Here is a 23,170-nt window from a genome sequence, read left to right as displayed (position 1 = left end):
AGGTACAAGATGTGACATCATAAGGTCTAATATCCTATCAAAATTTGAGGGTGTAGCACTTGTGGTTACTGAGTTATGGAAAAATATGTATATTTGAGGTCAAAGGTCACCGAGGTCACGTGACATTTTGTCAAAGAAATTGGTTTGCTACGTTATCCCTATATACCAAAAATAGCGCCAATGGCACTTGATCACAACTGGCACATTGTGAAACTACTCATAATTAATGAGGTACAATATGTGGCATCATGCGGTGTCCCATCATACCATATATGAAGGGTGTAGCACTTGTGGTTACTGAGTTATGGACAAATATGTATATTTCAGGTCCAATGTCACTGAGGTCATGTGACATTTTGTCAAAAAAATTGAATTGCTAAGTCATCCCTTTATACCAAAAATCAGACCTCTAGCTCTATTGGCTCGCTCAAAATTAGATATGCACATAATTAATGAGGTACAATATGTGGCGTCATAAGGTGTCCCATCATACCATATATGAAGGGTGTAGCACTTGTGGTTACTGAGTTACGGACAAATATATATATTTGAGGTCAAAGGTCACCTAGGTCACTTGACATTTTGTCAAAATATTTGATATATCTGCCTGAACGGAGGGACATGACCCAATCTATAAGGCCCCTGGACTTCATCCGTGGGGACTAAAAACTGTGTCACTGTATCCTTTTTGCAATATGAATACGATGAGAAACTAAATTTTTATTTTACTTGGCCTTATACATGGGATTCTATGGACAGCTGACTTATACATGGTAGTCTATGGTGGTGTAAACTAAAAAGTCCTCTAACATGGCCAAATTTGATGGCATTGTGAAACAAATCGACGTGCATCTGTATGGGGGGGTTCATCATAATTTTGGAATCCGCGAAGGTGGGGGGTCATCACTTTTTTACAGTTCAGTAAAGTATATTTCGTGCAATGGCCATGATCAACCCTCTTTTTACCAGCGGGCCACCTTTGGTTGCCCACTAGAATAAAGTTGACTTTATGTAATGGCCCATGACCCTCTTAACTGGCGGGCTAATAAAGTTTACTTTTTTTTAGTCTATGGAAATGAAGTTAAAAAATTGCCTTACAGTTATCCTAAGTAACAGACGTTTGCATGGATGTGGCTGAGAAGTTTGTGCACTGGCATCTCTGCTACACAAATAAAGTGCGCCGCGTACCGGAGTTCAAATCCACCGTGCGGGTAAATTTGACATATGGGTTTTGGTTATTTTTCAGCGGGGGGTGGGGGGGTCATCAATTTTTATCGTCTGACAAAGGGGGGTTCATCATTTTTTCGCACAAAATGCAGGGGGGTCTATATTTTTTGAACACCGGCGACAAGATTTTGCCGCCCCCCCCCCCAGGCCGTAAAAACTGAACGGTCCCTAAGTTAGTAAACCTAAGTTGACAGTAATTAATATTACAAAATATAAACTAAGCTGAGGAAATCTGAATGAAATAAATATTGAAAAGTAGCAAGTCATGGTCATCTTTTGTCTAATACCTTGTGTAAGTTCATGAACTTTACATAAATCTTGCTATAAATTTGTTGCTAATGGGCAATAACTGTGTTTCAGATCATTTGAGAGCAATCCATCCATGACAGGTTTAAATTGTAATATACTTCTATTTAAAGGAGAGAAACTTCTCAAATAATTTTTTCCCTGTAATTTCCTGTGAGAACACATGGACAGATGCTCAGGACTCTATGCTGGTGCTACCTTGATAACTAACCTACAACTTGAAACGGCATTGTCTAACCTGTTCACCCCAATTTCCTGTAGACAGGTCCACACTCACCATTGATAACAATGGGTTTGGGCCATACCATGGTAGTGAAAGACTGTAACATGTGAGGTCGTGGATACTTAATCTCAGGAATGTCAAAGTCTGTATATTGACTCAAGGATGTTTACTTAACAAATGCCTAGGGTCATCTCAAAAGTGAGAATCTAAACTATGAATATTTTTTTTTTATTGCTTTTGATACCCAAAAGAGCATAGAAATCTCTTATACTTCAAATCAGCCATCCTGCATATTTCTAACATTCAACAAACCCTCATTTCTGTCCCACAACTAAAAAAACAGTCCAAAATGCAGGATTGGTGTACATTCAAAAACTACATATATGAAAGACCCAAAAAATCAATTAGTAAAAAAGGGGGGTTAAAAATTTCCAAAAACTATATAACCGCCGCTCCGTTTGGCTCCATTTTTCCGAATTGGAATCTTGGAACCACTCTGAATATCGGTACCAAATATCAACGCAGTCTGTTCAGCAGTTTTTGACTTTTTGTCGTTTACGGAAATGGACGACATCTTTCACCGGTTGAAACTACCCCTATATCACAACTTCCAGTTGTGATAAAAATCAGACCTCTAGCTCTATTCGCTTGCCCAGAATTAGATATGCACATAATTAATGAGGTACAGTATGTGGCGTCATAAGGTCTCCCACCATACCAAATATGAAGGGTGTACCACTTGTGGTTACTGAGTTATGGACAAATATGTATATTTCAGGTCAAAGGTCATTCAGGTCACATGACATTTTGTCAAAATATCTGAGATATCTGCTTGAACAGATGGACGAATGGATGGACGAACATACGGACGGACATGACCCGATCTTTAAGCTCCCTGGACTTCATCCATGGGGACTAAAAACTGTCACTGTATCCTTTTTGCGATATGAATACAATGAGAAACTACATTTTTCTTGGCCTTATACATGGGAGTCTATGGAGAACTGCCTTATACATGGGAGTCTATGGAGGTGTAAACTAAAAAGTCCTCTAACACGGCCAAATTTGATCGCATTGTGAAACAAATCAACGTGCATCTGTATGGGGTAGGGTACTATCCTTGCGCAAAGTTTGAAAGAAATTGACCAGGGCATGCCTGAGATATCTGCATGAACGCACGGACGCACGCACGGATATGACCAAACCTATAAGTCCCCCCGGACGGTGTCAGTGGGGACTAAAAATGTTATCAAAGATTGACACCATAACAAGACACATTGCATTATTTCAGAATTCACCAATTCAAATATTCAAATACTGAAAGGGCAAAACTATAATACAAGCATTTTCCGAAAAGAAAACATTATTAATATTATCATTATTATTATTATTAAAAATGTTTTGAATGCACCACACATATGTCTCAGCACATTGTACATAACAAAATTAAAAGTAAAATAATAAAAGTACAACAACACAAGAAGTCTAATGAGTATGATAGTGTTTTGTTTGTGTGTTTGTCCATATCGACCAATATACGGGTGCAGTGCAGGATTGATAATCAGACACGTACTGGAAAAGGAAACATAAACTTGCTTGTTCTCTTCGATGGCGACTCATCGATCTTTATGGAATGGATATCGACATCAGGCGGAGTGAGGCCCTCAAAATTTTCTTCATCTTGCAAATGTCTTCGCGGAAGGTGTCTCGATCGGTTGATCGAAACATGGTCCCTCCCGTGACTGAAAACAGAAAGAGCATAGACAGTAGCCCTGCGTACGATGCTGTGTGTTCCCGGCATTGTACCGCCTCCCACTACATGAGGTGGGTGGGAGGCCATAATACGCTGGGGGAACACACAGCATCGTACACAGGCTACGTAGACAGCAGCTGTCTGATGCTTGTGTCCGCCATTGCTAGCTAGCGATTGATCTCTGGTCCAGTGAATACTGCTGAGGACGCTTGACCTGATCTAAATTTATACCTTGTTGATTGACGTGTGAACCTGAGATTGCTTAGATCGGTGATACGGAACATTTACAGTGCAACTAATCGGATCCCCTCAGGTTTAGAAAAATACACGTGTAACCGCGACTTAACTCTCAAATTATCATTCCTATTTTTTCACAAACTAAGTAAGTCCTGAATGTAGGTACTCTGAGATCTCAAGAAAGCACACTGTTTGCATTTTCCAACAAAATTAATTTTATCCTTATCAAGCGACCACAAATGGAAATTGGGACTTTCTCAACCTCTATAAATTCAATCAACCTATCATGACAAGCTATTTTGAACAATTTCTTTTTGATAACATATAAAGAAAAAATAGGCACAATACAGAATATGTCTAAGTTAAGCACTTCAGGAAAGTTGCCTTTATACCGATATGTTTAATATGTATGGCTAATGGGAGCTAAAACCTACACTGTAAAGACCAATACTTTTGAAAATGAACAAGAAATTGAGGGAGCAGTTGTAAACTGAATTATTCATCAACTTGAACTACAAGGAAGCCCCTTGTTTTGTGACTGACATCATCAAGTGTATTCATCGCAGCATATAAATTCCCTGTGGTTGCCCATATTTCCTTTGTATATGGCCAAACATCCATGAGCAGAAGTCTGTCTGTGTCTCGATGATAAGCTGCTATTGGACTAACATGCCCACACAGTAGGCCCTGTCCAAGAGCTTCCATATGATAGTTGACTATCAAACATGATCTGTTGTTACTGTTGCTAAGTGTTTCCATGGCTACACGTTGTAACTCTTCTTGAGTACTCTCATTAGCATGATAAATTTTGACCTTGTAATGAAAAGCTTTATACAGGTCTGCAGTTTCCTGCAGAGTGCAACCTTTCTGTTCAACTGTTGCTTTGTCCAATACCCTGCATGTCTGTGGCAAACTGAACATAGTTTTCTCTTGATAGATGGCGTTCTTTTCTGTACACTGCTGCATGGCATTCATCGTGATTGCTGCTGTTCTGATTGCACAAAACCTGTTGTGTGTCTGCTTAGCAAAGTGTTTAATAATTGCATCTTGATGGTAGGTTGCAGAAGCTAGTAACTTCTGACCTTCATCACTTTCCAGTGGTATTAAGCTCGACATGGTCCGTATCTGAAATTGGAATAATAGAAATAGTTTAATATATTTGTCAAAGTATCATAAACTTCGTGAATTTAGATCTCTATGCAGACAAACACTGCCACTGATCATGGACTGAAAATTATGCACACTACAAAAATATGGGTCTTTATGGGATATTCTTCTTATTATAAAATGTTATTTGCAAACTAGTTTTACAATTCAAAAGAAACTTCTGATAAAACATGGCAGCTGCTTTTTAAAGTTTTGGGAGAATTTATCATTTATCCATCATCTGGTTGAATCACATACACATTCCTTGGATATGATGCTGAAGCTGATAATGAGTGGCGTCACTTTCAATATCAGCTGCAAAGGAAGGTCACTTGAAGCTGAGGGTGAGGATGATGCCAACTTTATGCTTGTTATAATTAACTCTGTGTGTGTTCTATGTGTGTGTGAGTGTGGATTTATTTTATTTATTTTATTTTTATTTTATTAATAATGACTTCCACAGCCGAGGCCATTTATGGAAGACTGTTAGTAAAAATACAGATACAGAGTTAAAGCATGAAGACAAGACGAACAAACTTTAACAAATACTGAGAAAACAATGTTTTAAAACATTTTTAAAACCATTTAAATTTACAGAAAAAGGATCAATGTCATTGTATTCGTTTAAAAGCAAATTAAATTGTCTCGGAATTCTACTAAAAAGAGAGTCACGAACACAATTAACTCTACCAAATGGCACATGAAACAAAGTAGTACGCCGAGTTGAAAACCTTGGTACATGAAGACTAAAAAATGAAGCTAAAGCATTAACATTAAACTTTGCATTTATGCATTTGTATAAAATATATAATCAAAAATAGTCCTCCTTGATTTTAATGACTGTAAATTGTAAATATTGCACAACGAGTCAATGTCATCACTGTAAAAACCAGTAATTCTTTATGAAGAAATGTTAAAAATTTATGCTGTACTCTTTCAATTCTATCAGACTGGTATTTACTAATACTTTTCCAAATAACAGAAGCATATTCAAGCTTAGACCTTACCAAGGTAAAGTACAATAATTTTAAAACGTGCACACTGTTAATACAATGGCTATTCCTCATAATAAAACCGAGAGCTTTTCTAGCACCTTGAATCATGTTATTTACATGGTCACAAAAAATAATCTTTGGTCAATAATAACACCGAGATCTCTCATGCTACTGACTCTACTCAATGCATGAGTGTCGAGTTTGTAAGGGAAAATATGAACATTTCTTTTCAATGAAACAGTAAGAACTTTACATTTAGTAGGATTAAGATTCAATAACCAAGTGTCGGACCAGCTGACAATTCTATCGATATCAGATTGCAGCAATAAAGAGTCATTATCCGAATCAATGATACGATAAATCTTCATGTCATCGGCAAAAAGTAACGAATCCGACACAAGATTATCAGAGATGTCATTAATGAAAAGAATAAATAAAAGTGGACCAAGGTGAGAACCCTGAGGAACGCCCGAAAGGACGGGAGTCCACTCAGAAAAAGCATTTTTTATAATCACTCTGTGTAGCCTGTTATCAAGATATGAATTAAACCATTTCAGATAAGTGCCCTGGACACCAAAAGAAGTCAACTTATGAAGTAAAAGTTTATGATTTATACTATCGAATGCTTTAGCAAAATCGGTATAAATGATATCACATTGTGATTTGCTGTTAACTGCTAAGAGGAGATCTTTCATAAGAATAGATAAATTAGTGATACAAGATCTACCTGAAACAAAGCCATGCTGATTAGTAGATATGGAATTGGAAACATGATGTGAGAGTTGTCTGTGAACTATCTTTTCAAAGATTTTAGACAGACTTGGTAAAATGGAAATCGGCCGGTAATGTTCAACTTTTGAACGACTTCCTAATTTGAAAATAGGGATAATGTTTGCACGTTTCCAGATATCAGGAAAAATCCCCTCTTTAATTTACCTGTACGTGTGTATGTATGTTCACAGGTACTGTGCCAGGTGAATTAATTTGGCAATTTTGATTGTCAACAATTAACTTCATGACATATAGGAATGTTTGTAAATGACATTGTTATTTCTCATTACTGTGCAAAATTAAATATTTGTGAGCAAAATTTCATACATAATGGGTCAAACCCATTATGTAAGAGTAAGAATCTTATAAGATTCTTAAGTCCATAGAATAAAGCATGTCCTTTTCATACAGGAGTAGATCGAACCATTCTTATAAAAAAATAAGTTATAGAAAATATGAGTAAGAAATTTGGAAAAATGAGTAAGAAACTTGTCTTTGTTTCTTTTTATCTTATAAGTCAAAATTGGTTTCACTACAAATACTTATAAGAAACTCATAACATTCTTATACTCTTTGCTAATTGCATACAAAATACTTTTTAGAATCTTATAAGATTCTTATAAGAATTATAAGATTTCATATAGGTTCAAAATATTGTATTCACATTGTTACCCATGTTGAGATCTACAACTTATATGTTCATACTTTTAAAATATATATGAATACAGTATGTCATGAAATTATTCAACACTTTTTGTATCTTGAGAGTTCATCTGCCTGCAGAGTAGTATCATTTGAGTGAAATGCCCCAATTATTTGGTCTAGTGGAGTCAGTATGATTTTTATGATACTTTGCAGATGCTAGCCACTGCACCTGTGACATTAGAATAAAACCTTGTATCTGCATATATATCAACAAATTATATATCAAACAAGTTATATATCAATAAGTTCACCAGTTACGGCGTATTGCCAAACTGGTGCACTTTGGCCCTCTCTGCCTAATTATGTAACATATGATCATAAAATGGGGAAAATCGACTCATAACATATTTCATTTACCTCGAAATGGTGCTATCAGAATCAAACTTGGAATATCACAGAACGGTACTGTAAATACGGCCCCATTTACGATGCAGTGTTCTCCGGCGTGAGCCAGCTGACCTAAACTCGTACTCGCCCTTTACGCTCCGCTGACCTGTGATGACATACATATGCCCAGCGCCTGCATCGACCTCGCCATCGCCAGCCGTATGTGGCGCTACACATATGAATGACTTTCCAATCGTGTAGTTCGTTCCATCATTGCAAGGCATGATATTTGACTTTCTTTCAATGTCCTTGATTGGTCGAAAATTTGTAGCGTTCCCGCCATCGTTTGGGTCCGCCATTGTCGTGCAGCGTAGACCAAAACCACGCGTAAACTACAACGATGGCTGACACTGACAAGAACGACGTCAAAGAAGAAAATCAGGTACCCTATACAACGTTTTGTATCCAGTATGGCCAAAATTATATGGCGGGAGAATGCTATGCTGATTTCGTGACACGTAATTCTAGCTGCCTCTGTTCAAAAAATAACACCACTTCATTCATATTTTACGATGGTTTCATCGTTTTCAATGAATCTGTATTATTTACTATACATTGTATTCTTTGTGCCTGAAGCCATGCATCAGCCGCCGACATGTTACATTTTTATGTACTTTAGGGTACATTTTTCACGCTTGCATAAGTACCCAGTGTCTACGATATTTGCAGTGGTTCGTACTTTCATGTTCATGACATTACAGATTCGATTAGCTATGCAAAATTCAACAAAACTTACGTTACACGAGACAATGCAGCTGACGGCTAACCATAGACCCTGTGAGTGAATCCAACACAACGCAATCAATTCACGAAAAATTAGTTTGCCAATAGAATAAGACACACTTTGTTGACTTTATAGTGTACGTTACATGCTTCCGGGTTTGTCCACTGTTATTGCACGACGTATCTGTTTCTTCAGCTAAAACTATGGTCGTCTTAAACCAGTATGTACTAGTAATCCTGGAGGTATATGACACCATCTCATCATGATCTGTGTACATAAGTCAACCTGTTGCTTCTAAAGAATATTTTGCAAAATTTCTCAATACCAAAGTTTAAATGCACAAACATAATATCTAGTACACTTCATTATATTTTATGGATTAAGATATCATTGGACCACACACACACACACACACACACACACACACACACACACACCACATAATATATATATATATATATATATAATATATATATGTGTGTGTGTGTGTGTGTGCGTGCTCAAACACCTGGCATTTCTGTTTCATATGGAAAACAAACTATATATATATATATATATATATATATATATATATATATATATATATAATATATATATATATATTTGTGTTTGTGTGTTGTTTTCTATATGAAGCAGAGAAATGCCAGGTGTTTGAGCACACATGAAATTTTCCCAGAAAATGTGGAAAATAATTTTATTTTCTATGAATCTGTTTGATTTGATCTATTTGAAAGATAATTGTGATATCATTTCTCAGACTGAAGAACAAAAAGATGAGGGGGATGAAAGTAAAAAGGCAAGTCCTAAAAAGATAAGTAAATCTCCAGTGAAGAAAGATGCAGAACCAGAATCAGAAGATGAAGACGAAATAGATGATGAAGGACCTCAAGGTGGGAAAATATTTAAACAAGTGTCGGTCTTTATTATCAGGAAATACATATTTCTGGATGTGTTATGTAGCAGTCATACTTCAGAAGCATTCTATTTATCAACACATACGTAACACATGTAGCTGGGAAATCATTGTTGCAGTTAGGCCAAAGTAATTAAATTCTTTGTTTTGTGTCCACTCTAAATAGCAAAAGGTATGCATCTAAGTGGCTGAAAAGCACACAAGAAAATTAACACAATGTAATTTGATTGCAGCAAATAAAAAATGGTAACAAAATTTTAGTTCAGAAAAGCTTAGCGGTCATGTCCTAAAATTTCCTATTCAAATACACTGTGTGTGTTTTTCATGAAAACCTTAAAATCCTAAGCGGGTGGGGACGCAAAACAAAGAATTTAATTACTTTGGTCTTACTGTACTTTGCTTTTTGGCAATGATTTTCTATCATATCCTGCCTGTCCACTCGTTTATAAGATTGTGAGAGAACAGTGAATCAATATTGTCAATATTGTTTGCCTTCCAGAATTTGTATTTGATATAATGAGAGTTTTGAAGATCGGAGATTGTAGCTCATTAATTTGTACAAATTTACATAAATTAAGCAAATCATTTGCTCTGCAAATGGGATGCTTGGTTTTGTTCTTAAATTTGAAGTTTCCTAGCCAAACTTGCAAGGAGATTTTTGAGCCACAGGGAAACACTGAAAACAATAACTTGTTAATTTTTCAATTTTACAGTTGGACTACTTGACAAACCAGTGGAAGTCATCAAAGGAACAAGGGACAGGAAAAAAGTGGAGAGATTATCTTTCCAGGACACTAAATCTTCATCGAACAAAGAAAAATTTGAAATCAAAGAAGGACGAGGCACAAAACTTGGCGAGATTGAGAGAGGTAAGGTGACTGTGTTAACTTTCTATGTATACCGTCTATAAAGATACCATGTTTCTCAGCAGTTGCTACAAGGCTCTGGAGCATGTAATTTTCTTCAGAAAGTTGAGTGAGTGGCTTCCCTTCTCAAACCCTGGCAAGATGTAAAGAGACTGTAGTGATCTGGCTATTGTTATGCAAATGAATTTTGGTCTGCACCCATCAACACCAACGCACTACCAATTTTCTTTTCGCAACTTTCATTTCTTTCTTCATTTTTCTCGCAGCAAAATATGGAAAATGAAAGTCATTGAAATGCCAATCCTTGTGTATAAATGTGATATATGTATTAGAAACAAGAATGCCATATATATCTGATCTTTATAGGAGCAAATCACTCACTCTGCTTATACTGAATATAGAATGATCCTTTACAAAATCTCTCGTGAAGCCAAAATGGGCCACTAACCAGTGCAACAAGTAATATAGAAGGATCGAGACTCACACTCGATGATACATGTATATAGAAGTTTCCTGTTTCACATTCTCCAAAAATAGTGTGAAAAATCTGAGTTGATACCTTCCCAAATGTTATGTCTATTTGAAACTTTCATGGAAAGTTTAGGAGAGGCATTTGCCTAAGCATTGATGCTGACACTAAGAAATACAGTATTGAACATGACTTATACTGTAAATGGAGATGTAGTCTGTATTGAATGATTAGAAACACTTTCAACTATCATCAAACATATTATGCTATGGCATACAATCCACCTTGCTGTTTAACTCCCAGTTTGTATGAAGATTTATCTTAAAATATTGAGCATTTTGTCGTTTATCTTCTAAGATTTCTGAAATTGTTTGAGTAAAATCAGGTGTTTCTTGAAATTTTCTTGGGTAAGCCTTATGCCAGTTCATTCAGTATGCACAATTTTCTTGAGTGAGTCAAATTGGCTGAAAAGGACTTATTTAGAATGTATAAGATGTAAGTGCATGTAAAATTTAAAAGGTTTGGACGGTGGTTTGGATAACCTGATTGCTCAGTATTTCTGTGTAAATCTGGTCTCTCATGCAACTCTCAATGGTATCGCCTTGTGGCAGTCGCAGCACATTTTGATGTCAAGGAGCTCCCAGGCAGAATAGTGGAACCATGCATAGCTTGAATACAATTCACTTTATCATACAGAGCATTTCTTATTCATATGCTATTCCTTTGAACCAGAGGTCAACTTTTTGCCATCATAGAACTTCACATTAGATGTCAAATAATAAACACCAGGCACTGTGTCATAGACAGCATCCTAAGACAAGGGTCACTATCATAAGGAAGATAAAAGAGCCAGTTACTGTAACTTTTGATGATCTTTTTGCTGTGTTCGTTTTTTACTGTAATGTCAACTAGTTTTTTTTTTTTCATTTCCTGAGAGCATGTTGATAGATAGCTACAGTACTCAGCTTGTGTACTGGGCCTGTACATGTGCACACTGCATGGTTATTGTGGATAAATGAATTCTAGTCTGGAGTAGGGTTAAAGTGTAAATAAGAGTGCATTCTACATGTATAGGCGCCGTGTTGACAATCTATATATTTGGTTTGTCGACATGCTTTTTAGAGTAGAACAAGAACTCACAATTGACATACAAAACAAAAACAGTAAAAACATCAAAAGTTAGTGTACTGTCCCTTTAAACCCAATACCCTCCAGTGACAACTGATGAAGTCACATTTCATGTCATATTGCCTTACACATCATAGTCTTTACTTTCAGTTGAACTACAATTGAAGAAAGCCAACTCAGATGCCTTGAAACCTCTTCATCGACTTTTGTTTAGCCGACCTGGCTCGGTAAGAAATGTTCTTTTTTGTGTTGTCTCATGTGTAAAGCTCACATAATAGAGTGTTTATTCTGGCCAAGACTACTAAAGTTTCATTTCTGCAACTTTGTTATCAAGTTGTTCTGTTTCTGAAAGTTTATCAGAAAGCAGACATGAGAATAGATCTTTTTTCCAAAATCATTTCCACAATATGAACAGTTGTGAATCAGGCACAGTACCTAAGAAAAGCAAACAATTTAATATAGTGAGCATGTTATACATGTCCTTGAATGCGTGCCTGCATTTCAAGTTTATCATGATATGTGCATGTATCATATTCACTGCAGCTGTGATTACTGATTTTGAAAATGAAGAACAAGTCACTGCTACCCTCTTATGGTGCTTTCTTCATGTAAAGAGCCCACTTCACAAATTACTGTACAACATGAAACGGGCTAAATTATGACGGTAAAATGTTGGAACTATAAATTATTTTCTGTTAAAGATAAAATGTAAGTCAAATCTCATATCCATAACAGGCTACCAATATGATAAGACGACATTGACTTTTTACAGCTGATTAAATTTTTTATCCTCTCTCAGGCCTTCGAAATAAAGAGAAACATTCGCAAATTTTCTGGTTTTCCTTTTTCAAGAGATGCATCAGATTATGAAAAGAAGGAAAATATTCTGATCAAGTAAGTTAATTTTCCAACAATTCCTAGGTCACTTTACCATCTGTACTGTCATATTATAAGGTAGTTTGCACGTCGAAAAATGAAAGACTTTTGCTAAAACTAGCTTCCAGCAATCTTTGAGTCATTTTCTTTCAAAATTAAGAATAAAAATTTGGGGTCACCGTGCAAATTTTGGAACTTTAGAAACAAATTACCCAGTATTTACAGGTACTGGTGAAAGTCAAAATAGTTGCCAACTCTGTTTTATCTCTGTGGGAGAAAATTAAATTCCCGATTATCACAAAACTGAGCCAGTGAAGACTGTATCTGATCCATAAGCTTCAGAATTAGTCCCCACAATTGGTAGCCCAAAAGAATATTGTAAAAGTTTGAGAGTTTGAATTCTCTGTTCCTGAGCCACATTCTACCTTTAAGCTGTTCACCCCCAATTCCCTGTGTACAGGTCCACAATCACCATTGATAACAATATGTTTGAGCCAAACCATGGTGGTGAAAGGGTAAGCTTAATTCTCAGCAATGAAGTATTTCATTCTCTGTGTTTTTCAACAAATGCCAGCCTATGCAAACATCATGTTGTCATGCTTACACAGGTGAAAATGTTATTATTGAATCTTCGTTACGGATAAACTGATTTGAGAATCATCAAAATTTGTTTTCACCGTTAAGGGTGGTATGTAAACAGGTCAATGCTGCCAGGGTTTCTCTTGTTATATCAATGCAATCAGATTAAGGAGACAGCAGAAATGTTACTGGTGCTCTCAGATCATTTACCAATGTTCACCAACCTTAGCAAAATACTGAATAATATTTTTTCCAAGACCGTGTGATGTTTTTTTTTCACATATGCCAAGTATTTTGCCGACAAAGACTTTTGTGTATCATGTAATTCTTTGTTGCTATTGCTCTTCTTCTTATACTTCAAGGTTCACTGTATCTGGCTTGAAGGAGTTCTGTGAGTGGCTTGATCTGGAAAAAGGTGGTGGCAAAGAAGAACTGATTCATAGAATACTTGATTTCCTTCTCGAACCTAAACCGTCAGGAAAGGCTCTGCCTAAACCTAAAAGTGGGTAAAATTTGTTTTCATGCATAATTTGATGTTTTGTTTTCAGTGCTGTTCAGTTTACAGAATGAGAAAGTAGGATAATTCCATGCCTTTGTCTGCCTTACGTAGTTGACTTTGTGTTTGTTTATGAATGTGTGAGTCACACCAAACGACTGAAATTACAGAGAAAATATCTAGAGTGGCTGCACAAATTTGATGAAATCCATAACAAATGTTTGGGTTCTTGTAGCCTGCTTTAACAGGTCAGTGTGTTTCTTGCATTCTAGTATTATCGTGATACAATTTTTCGCGATGTGATGAAGGTCTTGTTCCCTCTATGAAACTAGTATCTCCTTAATTGATGATATCTTATGTTATTTATCTATTTATATATTTTTATTGTGGGCAATTTCTCTAAACCCCGAATGCGCCAAGAACTAAAGTGAGTGCTTCTTCATCCACTGAATCTAAGAATACAACCCTTTGAAACTTTCTTATTAACACAGGAAGTTTGGGAAGAGAACGCTGCACACTTCATTGTCAATATTTGATATTCTAAGAACAAAAACGAAAGGCACTCAAGACCACTGTTGGTGCGTAATTTTTGCATCTGTTCGATAATACACTTGTACTCGCCAGAACTTCTCTGCCTAGTGTCAAAATACTTTTGTGTGGGCTTATTTGACATGAAAGGTACATATCTCTGATTCTCTGTGCTTTGCCTGCAGCTCGTATAATTATTTCAAGCAACATAGTAAAGTAATGACCCCATAAAAGTAGGTCAGGTTTTTTCAGAATACTATCTGAGCATATATATGTAAGTGTTCAGTCTGAAATTGCTTGTTGTGATGTACACTAGTGTCAGCAACATCTAATTTCTCATCTCCACTCTCAATACATCTTCAGAAAAAAGGGGAGAAAAGAGAAAGAGAGCATCCAAAGCCAAGAAAGACAAAAAGAAGAAAACAGAAAAAAAAGAAAAGAAAAGCAAAAGCAAAAAAAAAGAAGAGATATTGAGTAGCGACGATGACAGTGATAATGAAGATGAAGATGATGAAGAGGAGGAGGTAAAGTTGTTGGTTGTTGTATATTGAAAAAAAAAATCATCAAATGTGATAACAGAAACAAGTCGTGTGATGTACTTAATGATGTGACCTGTTTTCCAAAAGTTGGAATTTTGAATTAAAAAAATGATAAACGCAGAGTCGGCAGACAATCTAGTGAGTGTGACAAACAATCACGCGATTCAGATTTCTTTGTGTCAAGTTAAGGGAACATTATTTTCCTCCGTACTGTGAGTAAAAATAATTCTAAAGAAATAACAGCATCCTAAGTTCAGAATGTTTTACATTATATAAATTGCATTGCCTTTTTTATATGGATGAAAACAAAACTTGGGCAATTTGTGTTCATTGTTGTTGGTGATATTTCTTTTTTCACATATTCATCAGTGTTCTCAACAGCTTGGAAAAGCAGAAAGGTGACAATTTACACAACAATGTATAATTTGCATATATTATTTTCTTGTGAAAGTGTATTCTTTTGTACAGTTATCAACACATAAATAGTCTGCTCCAAAAACAGAATGGTGGCCCATCCATAAAAATCCCCTTCTGGGGAACACCTATTCATTCTATGATACACCTCTGCTTTCACATGTAATAATACAGTCATGCACTCTCCCTTTCACATTCTTATGCAGGATGATAGCCCTCTGACCTGACAAACTGTGGCCAGAGCTTGTCAACTTGAAATAGGTAGTTGGAAAATTTTAAGTGCGACAGAGATGATGGAACTGTAGCATACCTTTATGAAAGTGACACAGATATTTTGAATAAATCAAAATGATAAACAACAAAGTCAGAAGACCAACAAAATTAGTCAAAGCTTGTCAACTTGAAGGGTTTGTTGGAAAATTTTACGGACATCAGGGACAATGGAATTGTAGTACACCTCAATGAGCTGCAATGCTAAAACTCTGTAGGGGGGGGGGGTGAATACAGCATGCACGGAATGCAATGCTGGTTGGAAATGTGACTTTTTGCTTCTGATAGTTCGTCAGGGACAACCACTGCAAACAAGCATTTAGTAGTGACATTACAACCCACATTTCAACACCCTACTTTGTCAGAAAATTACATTTGTAACTGACATTTTATTTTGATTTTTCAGGAAATGCCAAAAAAGAAACAGAAGACAGACAAATCACCAAAGAAATCACCCAAGAAAACGCCGCAGAAAACACCAAAAAAGAAAGAAAAAGCCAGTACTACGAAGAAAGAAAAGAAACAGAAAAAGGAAACGCCGAAAAAGGACAAGAAAAGAAAAGGTTTGGCTTGTGTTTACTGTCTGCACTCAAATCTTAAAATATCCAAGTTTTAAAAACAGTCCCATTCAAAGATCAATCTTTCTCACACAACATGCCATATCTAGGTGAAGATAAAGCAAACTCTGTAATATTATGATTAACTTGTAACTTTAATTGTTCCAGTTTCAGTAAGTTCAGACAGTTCCGATGATGAGCCGCTTGTGAAGAGGGTGAAATCGCCGCCAACAGTGAGTGTAAATTTTGAACTGCATTTCTCCAAAATGTGGTGTAATCTTTCTTGATAGTACTTTGTCTTGAACCCTGCCACCTAGCACATGTCAGTGCTAGTGGTTTCAGTGGTTGTCTACAAGGATGGACAATAAATTTAGTTATTATAGGCTGTGAGGTTAACAATTACATGTACAAGTATTCTTGGCAGATCATGATACATGCATATCAGTGTATGAAAACGATCATCATAATACTGTCAATAGGTTTCATTGTAAGACCTGCAAGTGAAATTTGAAACATTACTCTCTGACAGTCAAAAAAGTCTTTTGTTCCAGTTGATTCAGTTTTGGCTCAATATACAAAATCACCTCTATGTACAAAATGGTTTCATAAATTTTAATATGTTAACTATTTAAATAAATCACAGCATCTCAGATATAGAGTGTCTTGCAACCCATACAAATCTTTTTAGCTAAAAACCTGATGTCAAGTCACAGGATGTATGCCTAGGTAGGATGGTAACCTTACGTAGGTTTGTTCCAAAATGATGAAATTTGTAATTTTCAGATTTCATAAGTTTTGGGGATGACCTCAGATTGTTTAAAATGTGATTTATTTATAGATTTTTCCTCACCCTTCAAAAAGTCTTGTCAGAAAATTCTCATCCAATTGCTTTCCAAGTTATCTTTTCCATGCGGCATTTTCTGGTGATAAAGGATTAGATTATCTTGCGCACCAATTTTGCTGAAATGTGACAGTTGAGTCATATTTAGCTATCAAGCAACTTGATAAAGTATTTTTGTGTGATAGATTTAATTAATTTTATGATCACGGTAAATGTATCAGACAGACTTTGAATTAAGCCATTATCATTCCTCTCTATCCAGGACGCAGAAATACGAGATGTTATCAAGAAAATCTTAGATGGTGCTAACTTAGAAGAAATCACCATGAAAACAGTGTGTAAGCAAGTGTATGCAAAGTATCCAGACTTTGATCTGAGTGAAAGAAAAGATTTCATCAAATCCACAGTTAGACAGGTATGAATTTTCAGACTTTTCATATTTTGATTAACTTTTTAAGAGGAATGAATATCAATGTTTTACCACAAGTACAGTGTTTTCTCCAGTTTTCTCTTACAAGGGGGTATGTCACCCCTGCTTGAAAATTTAGGGGAATTTGATTCTAATTGAGTCAAAAATCAAAGACACTTGTGTTTCTTTTTCCATCTAGTAAATGTTGAATAAATTAGCAGCCTACACAAATCATTTAACACTGTTTTTGCAATCTGGAGGCAAACTCTAGATGAGTCTTTCAGCTGTATCACAACCTTGTACAGAAAGAAAGCTTATATCACTTTACTATGGCTACAGATAGTGAATTACATCAACTGTATGATGTTACATCATGGACAGTATTCTTGAAGTAGAACACCTCTGTAAATACTCTGTGTAAATCATAATCTCAAACCTCATTATAGAAGAGGGGCAGACGTGTCATGTGGCAGCATTTGTGGTTATTAGTCCCCACGGACACCGTCCGGGGGGACTTATAGGTTTGGTCATGTCCGTGCGTGCGTCCGTGCGTGCGTGCGTGCGTGCGTGCGTGTGTGCGTCCGTCCGTCCGTTCACGCAGATATCTCAGAGATGCCTGGAGCGATTTCATTCAAACTTGGTACAAGGATTACTTCATATGTCATACAGATGCACGTCAATTTGTTTTTGATACATCCAATATGGCCGCCAGGCGGCCATTTTATTATGATTTTTTCATGTACAGAGCCATAACTCAGACATGTTGCAACCGATTTTATTCAAAGCTCGGTACAAGGACATTGACCAATGTCATAGATATGCACATCAATTTGTTTAGAGATACGATCCAATATGGCCGCCAGGCGGCCATTTTGTTACGATTTTTTCATGTACAGAGCCATAATTCAGGCATATCTCAACCGATTTTATTCAAACTTTGTACAAGGACATTGACCTATGTCACACATATTCACGTCGATTTATTTTGTGATACAATTCAATATGGCCACCAGGCGGCCATTTATTACGATTTTTTTCATGTACAAAGCCATTACTCAGGCATGCTTTAACTGATTTTATTCAAAGTTGGCACAAGGACATTGACCAATGTCATAGATATGCACGTCAATTTTTCATGTGATACGATCTAATATGGCCGCCGTGCGGCCATTTTGTTACGATTTTTTTCATGTACAGAGCCATAACTCAGGCATATCTCAACGGATTTTATTCAAACTTGTACAAGGACATTGACCATGTCATACATATGCACATCGATTTGTTTTGTGATACGATCAATATGGCCGCCATGTGGCCATTTTATTACGATTTTTTCATGTCCTGAACTACAACTCAGACATGTATCAGCGAATTTATTCAAAAGTATTTTTATCACAGACCTAATGAAGAGGACTCTATCCTCTCTGAGGACCTGTAATCAAAGTACCCATTAACAAGTGGGACTGTGACATCAACGATGACCTTGTTGAAGGAGAATTATGATTATATAAGGGATTTGTGCAAATCTGAGTGTCCTGGAGGGAAAACACTACAAAGTATTCTGCCTTTTTATGACAACTATAGAAATGCAGTGTTTTGGTTTCACAACACTCAGAGGCCCATGACAAACATTGAACATAGCACAGGGTTGCACAGTTCAGGGTTTTACATGACGCGCATTTATGCGTCCTTTACGCATAAACCGGACGCAGGACCCCTCAAAAACTAAACCACGCGTCCCTTGGGACGCAGCAATATCTGTTGCTGGTGTACACCTTGCGAAGCTGCTGAACACGTAAAACACATCCCAGTAAACCTTACCGACCCCGTACTTTAACCCTTAAAGTGCCGCGTCGGTTTATAAACCGACACGGCATTCTCGCTCTCAGCGCCACGTCGGTATATAACCGACAGTGATTGCGTTCTATGCTTATGCCTAACTTAGCTATGCATTGCCGAACTCAGCCAGAAGGAGGGTATTCCTGACCCTTTGAACCCAGTTTAGTACCATATAAGGACTAAAATAATGACATCATGCAGCCTAACAATCGAAAATTCCAGTAATTTATGCGAACTTTCTTCAAAAGAGGTCAGCGGTTTTCATGAATATTTAATCAGGTCTGCAGTTTCACCCGTACGCGGATACGGCCACAGTGCATTGAACGAAACACGTACGTACGTTTTGAAAGCTTTACCATGCCGTAGACACGGAAGACAACTATATTATGCCAAGCTACTGCCCTCTGGGTGATAGAAATGATAGATTTTACAGTTTTTTTGAGAATATTTTATGGAAAAAATGACGCGATTTGGTGACCAAATCGATCGCGATAGTGAACTTCGAACGTATCGGCGGCCAAGATGGCGGCACTGTGTGATGCCTAACTCTCGACATGGAACCCGAGGTTAAGGTTTTCGAAGTCCAAAACATGCAAGATTGAGAAATTTGTAAGGATTCGGTTAAATTGAAGTGTATTTTGTGAATTTTCAAGCGTTTGACTGCCAAAAAGCCCCTTAAACTGTTGATATTTGACCTCCGGCCGTCCTGAAGCGAGACGGCCATAACAGTCGACCCGGTTTGTAAATGAAATGTAGTTGTTCTGAACTGTTGACATTGCGAGACATTTCCTACGTGTTACGCATTTTTTTAACTGAAATAAACCGGACATGAAACTTTTTCTCGATACTTAGTGGTTTCTTTCCATTTTGTGGCGGATTTTGTGGCGTGCTTGTCAAAAAATGTGATCAAACTTGGCGAACGGATTGACTAGTATGTATGGTAGTACGAGTCCGTGACTCGATAAGCCACAGATAGTTACACACGCGTACGTGAATTAAACTAATGTAAGTTGGGTCAAACACCAAAATTAATCGATAAAAAGGTTAGTGAAATGTGTTTTTGTCTTCAACTCTTCATTATAGTTATACAGGCGGTTCAAACTATACAGAGTCAGTTGAATATGCCCTATAGTTGTGTGCATGTGTTGCACAATAGTTTACCCCTCCATGTACAATATGGAACCTTGTTGTCTCTGTGTATGCAAATTAATACTAATTGAACACAGTGAAGACCATGGCATTGATAAACTATAAAACATTTTTGTGAAATAAATTGGGACCCCCATATTTTGATGTAGGACTCCCATTTTCTAACACCAGGAGTCCAGGGACTCTCAAAAGTTAAAAGTGATGTAAACCCTGCACAGTTGTTACCCTTTTCCTGCCAAGTCGGTGAAAATCCGCTTGAAATTCGTGTAGCCAGAATCTAAGCACTGGTGACCGTTATTCTACCAACCCGGTGGAAATCGGACCCTTTTTGGGTACCCCCTTTCCTGCCAAGTCGACGGCACTACGTTTTGCTATCCCCTGTGCGTTTAGGGGTCATCCGAGGACAGGTTTTCTGACAAGGAACGCCTTTTCCCCTCGAAATGGGTTCGCAGGGAGTCGATAGACAGGGAAAGGTGCAGAAACCTGTCCGCCAGTCCCCCACACCCGAGGGGGGCTGGGTTTTTTTTTACCGCTTTTTAGCGGACTTGGCAGGATAGCATGGTGACGTTTTCTGGCGGAGTTGGACGTACTTGGCTGCCTGGCACTATAGAGATTGCTGCCGAACTTGACCAACTCGGCATGCTAATCTAGAAGGCTACCTCTTGCAAACGACTTGGCAGATATGCCGATGGTGCGAGACGAAAGTCACTTATTCAGTTGTGCGTGACTGAAAATGAGAACGTATTTTTGACGGGACGGCTCGACTTGTTCCTCCGATGGAACGGATATGAACGACTCGAAATACCATTACAAACTGGTGTCCGACGTACTAAGCTGGGCTTCAGCTCTGCAAGTTCAAGCCAGGCAACGTCCTTCACTGCCTTGGCCGTGCCATTCAATGGACGTAGCTTTGGATTTTTTATTTATTCCATCGTCCGAAGTATTGGCTCTGGTTTGCAGGCAAACGTATCCTCTTGCCGACGCATTGGTAACTACGTACGCTGTTTGCGTACAGAGAATTCAAAGGGGACATAAGGTCAATGCTACTGCTAGGGGATACCGCCTGCATTTAGCAGGGACTGCTTTTGTTATGCAAACCAGCTAGCAGTACAATATGGCTGCCAGCATGTGGACACGTCGATGGCTAGAACAATGGAAGCATATTGCGTTGCACCCGTGCATCGCAAAAGTGAACTGAAGACTTGGTGTAGTGACTGGTTATCACTGGTTAGCTGCAGCCCAAGCCATGTCGGTACAAACCCGTACCTGACTGAGGACCACTCGATTAAGTCAGTAATGAACGGTAACACTCGTAAGCCAACTCCCAACTGAGCTGGCTAAACTACGTGAGCTGTGCTTCAATGGCTCAGCCATGTCGTTAATACAACGGCAAAAACGTAGTTTTTGTGCTACACTGCCAAGTCGTTGAAGGTACGTATTCAATTGACCCTACCCTGGGGAAACAGGACAGGTTTGACGGTGCTGCTGCACCCCTAGCACGACCCTCAGGGTCTCTGACTAACAGACGAGTGAGGTGATGTTTGTGCCTAGCGGACGTGCGTAATACTGAAGGAGTTTATTTCCGAAAAAATAAACATGAAACGGCAATAAAATGACGCACTCCCAGGGGCAAACAAAGCCGGTGACCTCAATTTTTTTCTGCAGTAACCCTTGAGCTCCTTCCCCTGTCTACGGGCATGTAGAAATTATCGAAGTCTAACACGTATAAGTACGGCTAAAAAATGGGCGATTTCTGCCAAAATGCCTGGCAGGATAACATGCAGGAGAGCCAATCTTTTGCAGGCACATATTATGGGGCGGTTTTCTACTGACTTGGCAGGATAACGGACAAGGGCGCTCGGCAGGAAAAGGGTTAATCTTTAGGAAACTAAAAAACTTTAACTTGGCAAAGATTGCTGAAATCAATGTATTTCTGCTACAGTCAAAATCGGTAACCATTGAAATAACTGCTGCAAAGTAGACAAAACAGTGCAAATTATGCACAAATTACTTGTGTGACGACTATGTCACTCAGAACTGTAACTTCAGTCATTGTTTTACAGTTTGCTGCGGTTTTACTAATCATCTCTGGTGTTTATGAATTGACTAAAAATGCTATTTTTCCAAATGAAAAAAGAATATATCCTTGCAACAAAGAATTATGTACGCAGCAGCTTCATGAACAAGACAAACTGATCAAATACAATGTGCATGTGTGTCTATCACATGAAGTCAATCAAAATGAACTTGATCTCAATATATTCTGTTCTTTGTTTTTTCAGATAATCTCATAGCTGGCTGAAGATTCAACCAAACTACCATCTTTTTATATGTACAGTTCTCCTAGTGTCTTTTTATGAGTATTTTAATCTCAAAATCATGACAAGTGTTGTTGATTCTATCTCACGTCAAATTATTCTTTTGATGTAGCCGTAGTATTTGTGATTTTTTATCATCGATATGAGATTCAAGTTTTAGTACAAGACTGTAATTTTGATGTCCATTATATCAGACAAATAAATTTTTTTTACTATAAAAGCAGTATGTGTTCCATTTTGTAGCCTCTCTGGAGGTGTAGCTAGATTTGTTGTCTTTGTCTGGAGCTGCTTTTCAGAAGAAGCAGAAAATTTGAAATCCGTCTGTCAAAAAATACTTGAAATGTAATGATCAGCTGTCTTAAGGTAGTCTGTGTCTCGAAAGTGAAAAACTTAAGTTTTTCTCAAACTTTCCTAATGAAACTTTCAACCATTGTCTTACCAAATCAATAAAAAAAATCAGGGTCACAGTGCAAAGTTTGGAACTAGTGAAACAAATTGCTAAACA

The 23,170-nt window shown here is 37.4% G+C and overlaps 1 protein-coding gene across 1 annotated transcript; it reads left to right on the top strand.

Annotated features, from left to right (window-relative positions):
- Window positions 1–7,964: 7,964 nt before the first annotated feature.
- LOC139133805 (protein DEK-like) lies at window positions 7,965–22,885 on the top strand. Its single transcript, XM_070700572.1, has 11 exons — window positions 7,965–8,132; window positions 9,232–9,364; window positions 10,101–10,256; window positions 12,001–12,077; window positions 12,650–12,744; window positions 13,668–13,807; window positions 14,693–14,853; window positions 15,959–16,115; window positions 16,278–16,342; window positions 17,213–17,365; window positions 22,630–22,885. Exons 1-11 carry the CDS (start codon window positions 8,091–8,093, stop codon window positions 22,639–22,641), a joined length of 1,191 nt encoding a protein of 396 aa, XP_070556673.1. The 5' UTR covers window positions 7,965–8,090; the 3' UTR covers window positions 22,642–22,885.
- Window positions 22,886–23,170: the final 285 nt, after the last annotated feature.

This window comes from Ptychodera flava, chromosome 5 (assembly GCF_041260155.1).
Source record: "Ptychodera flava strain L36383 chromosome 5, AS_Pfla_20210202, whole genome shotgun sequence".
Classification (NCBI taxonomy): Eukaryota; Metazoa; Hemichordata; class Enteropneusta; family Ptychoderidae; genus Ptychodera; species Ptychodera flava.
The sequence above is the reverse complement of the archived record's forward strand: the minus strand, read 5'-3'. Positions and strand labels throughout refer to the sequence as shown.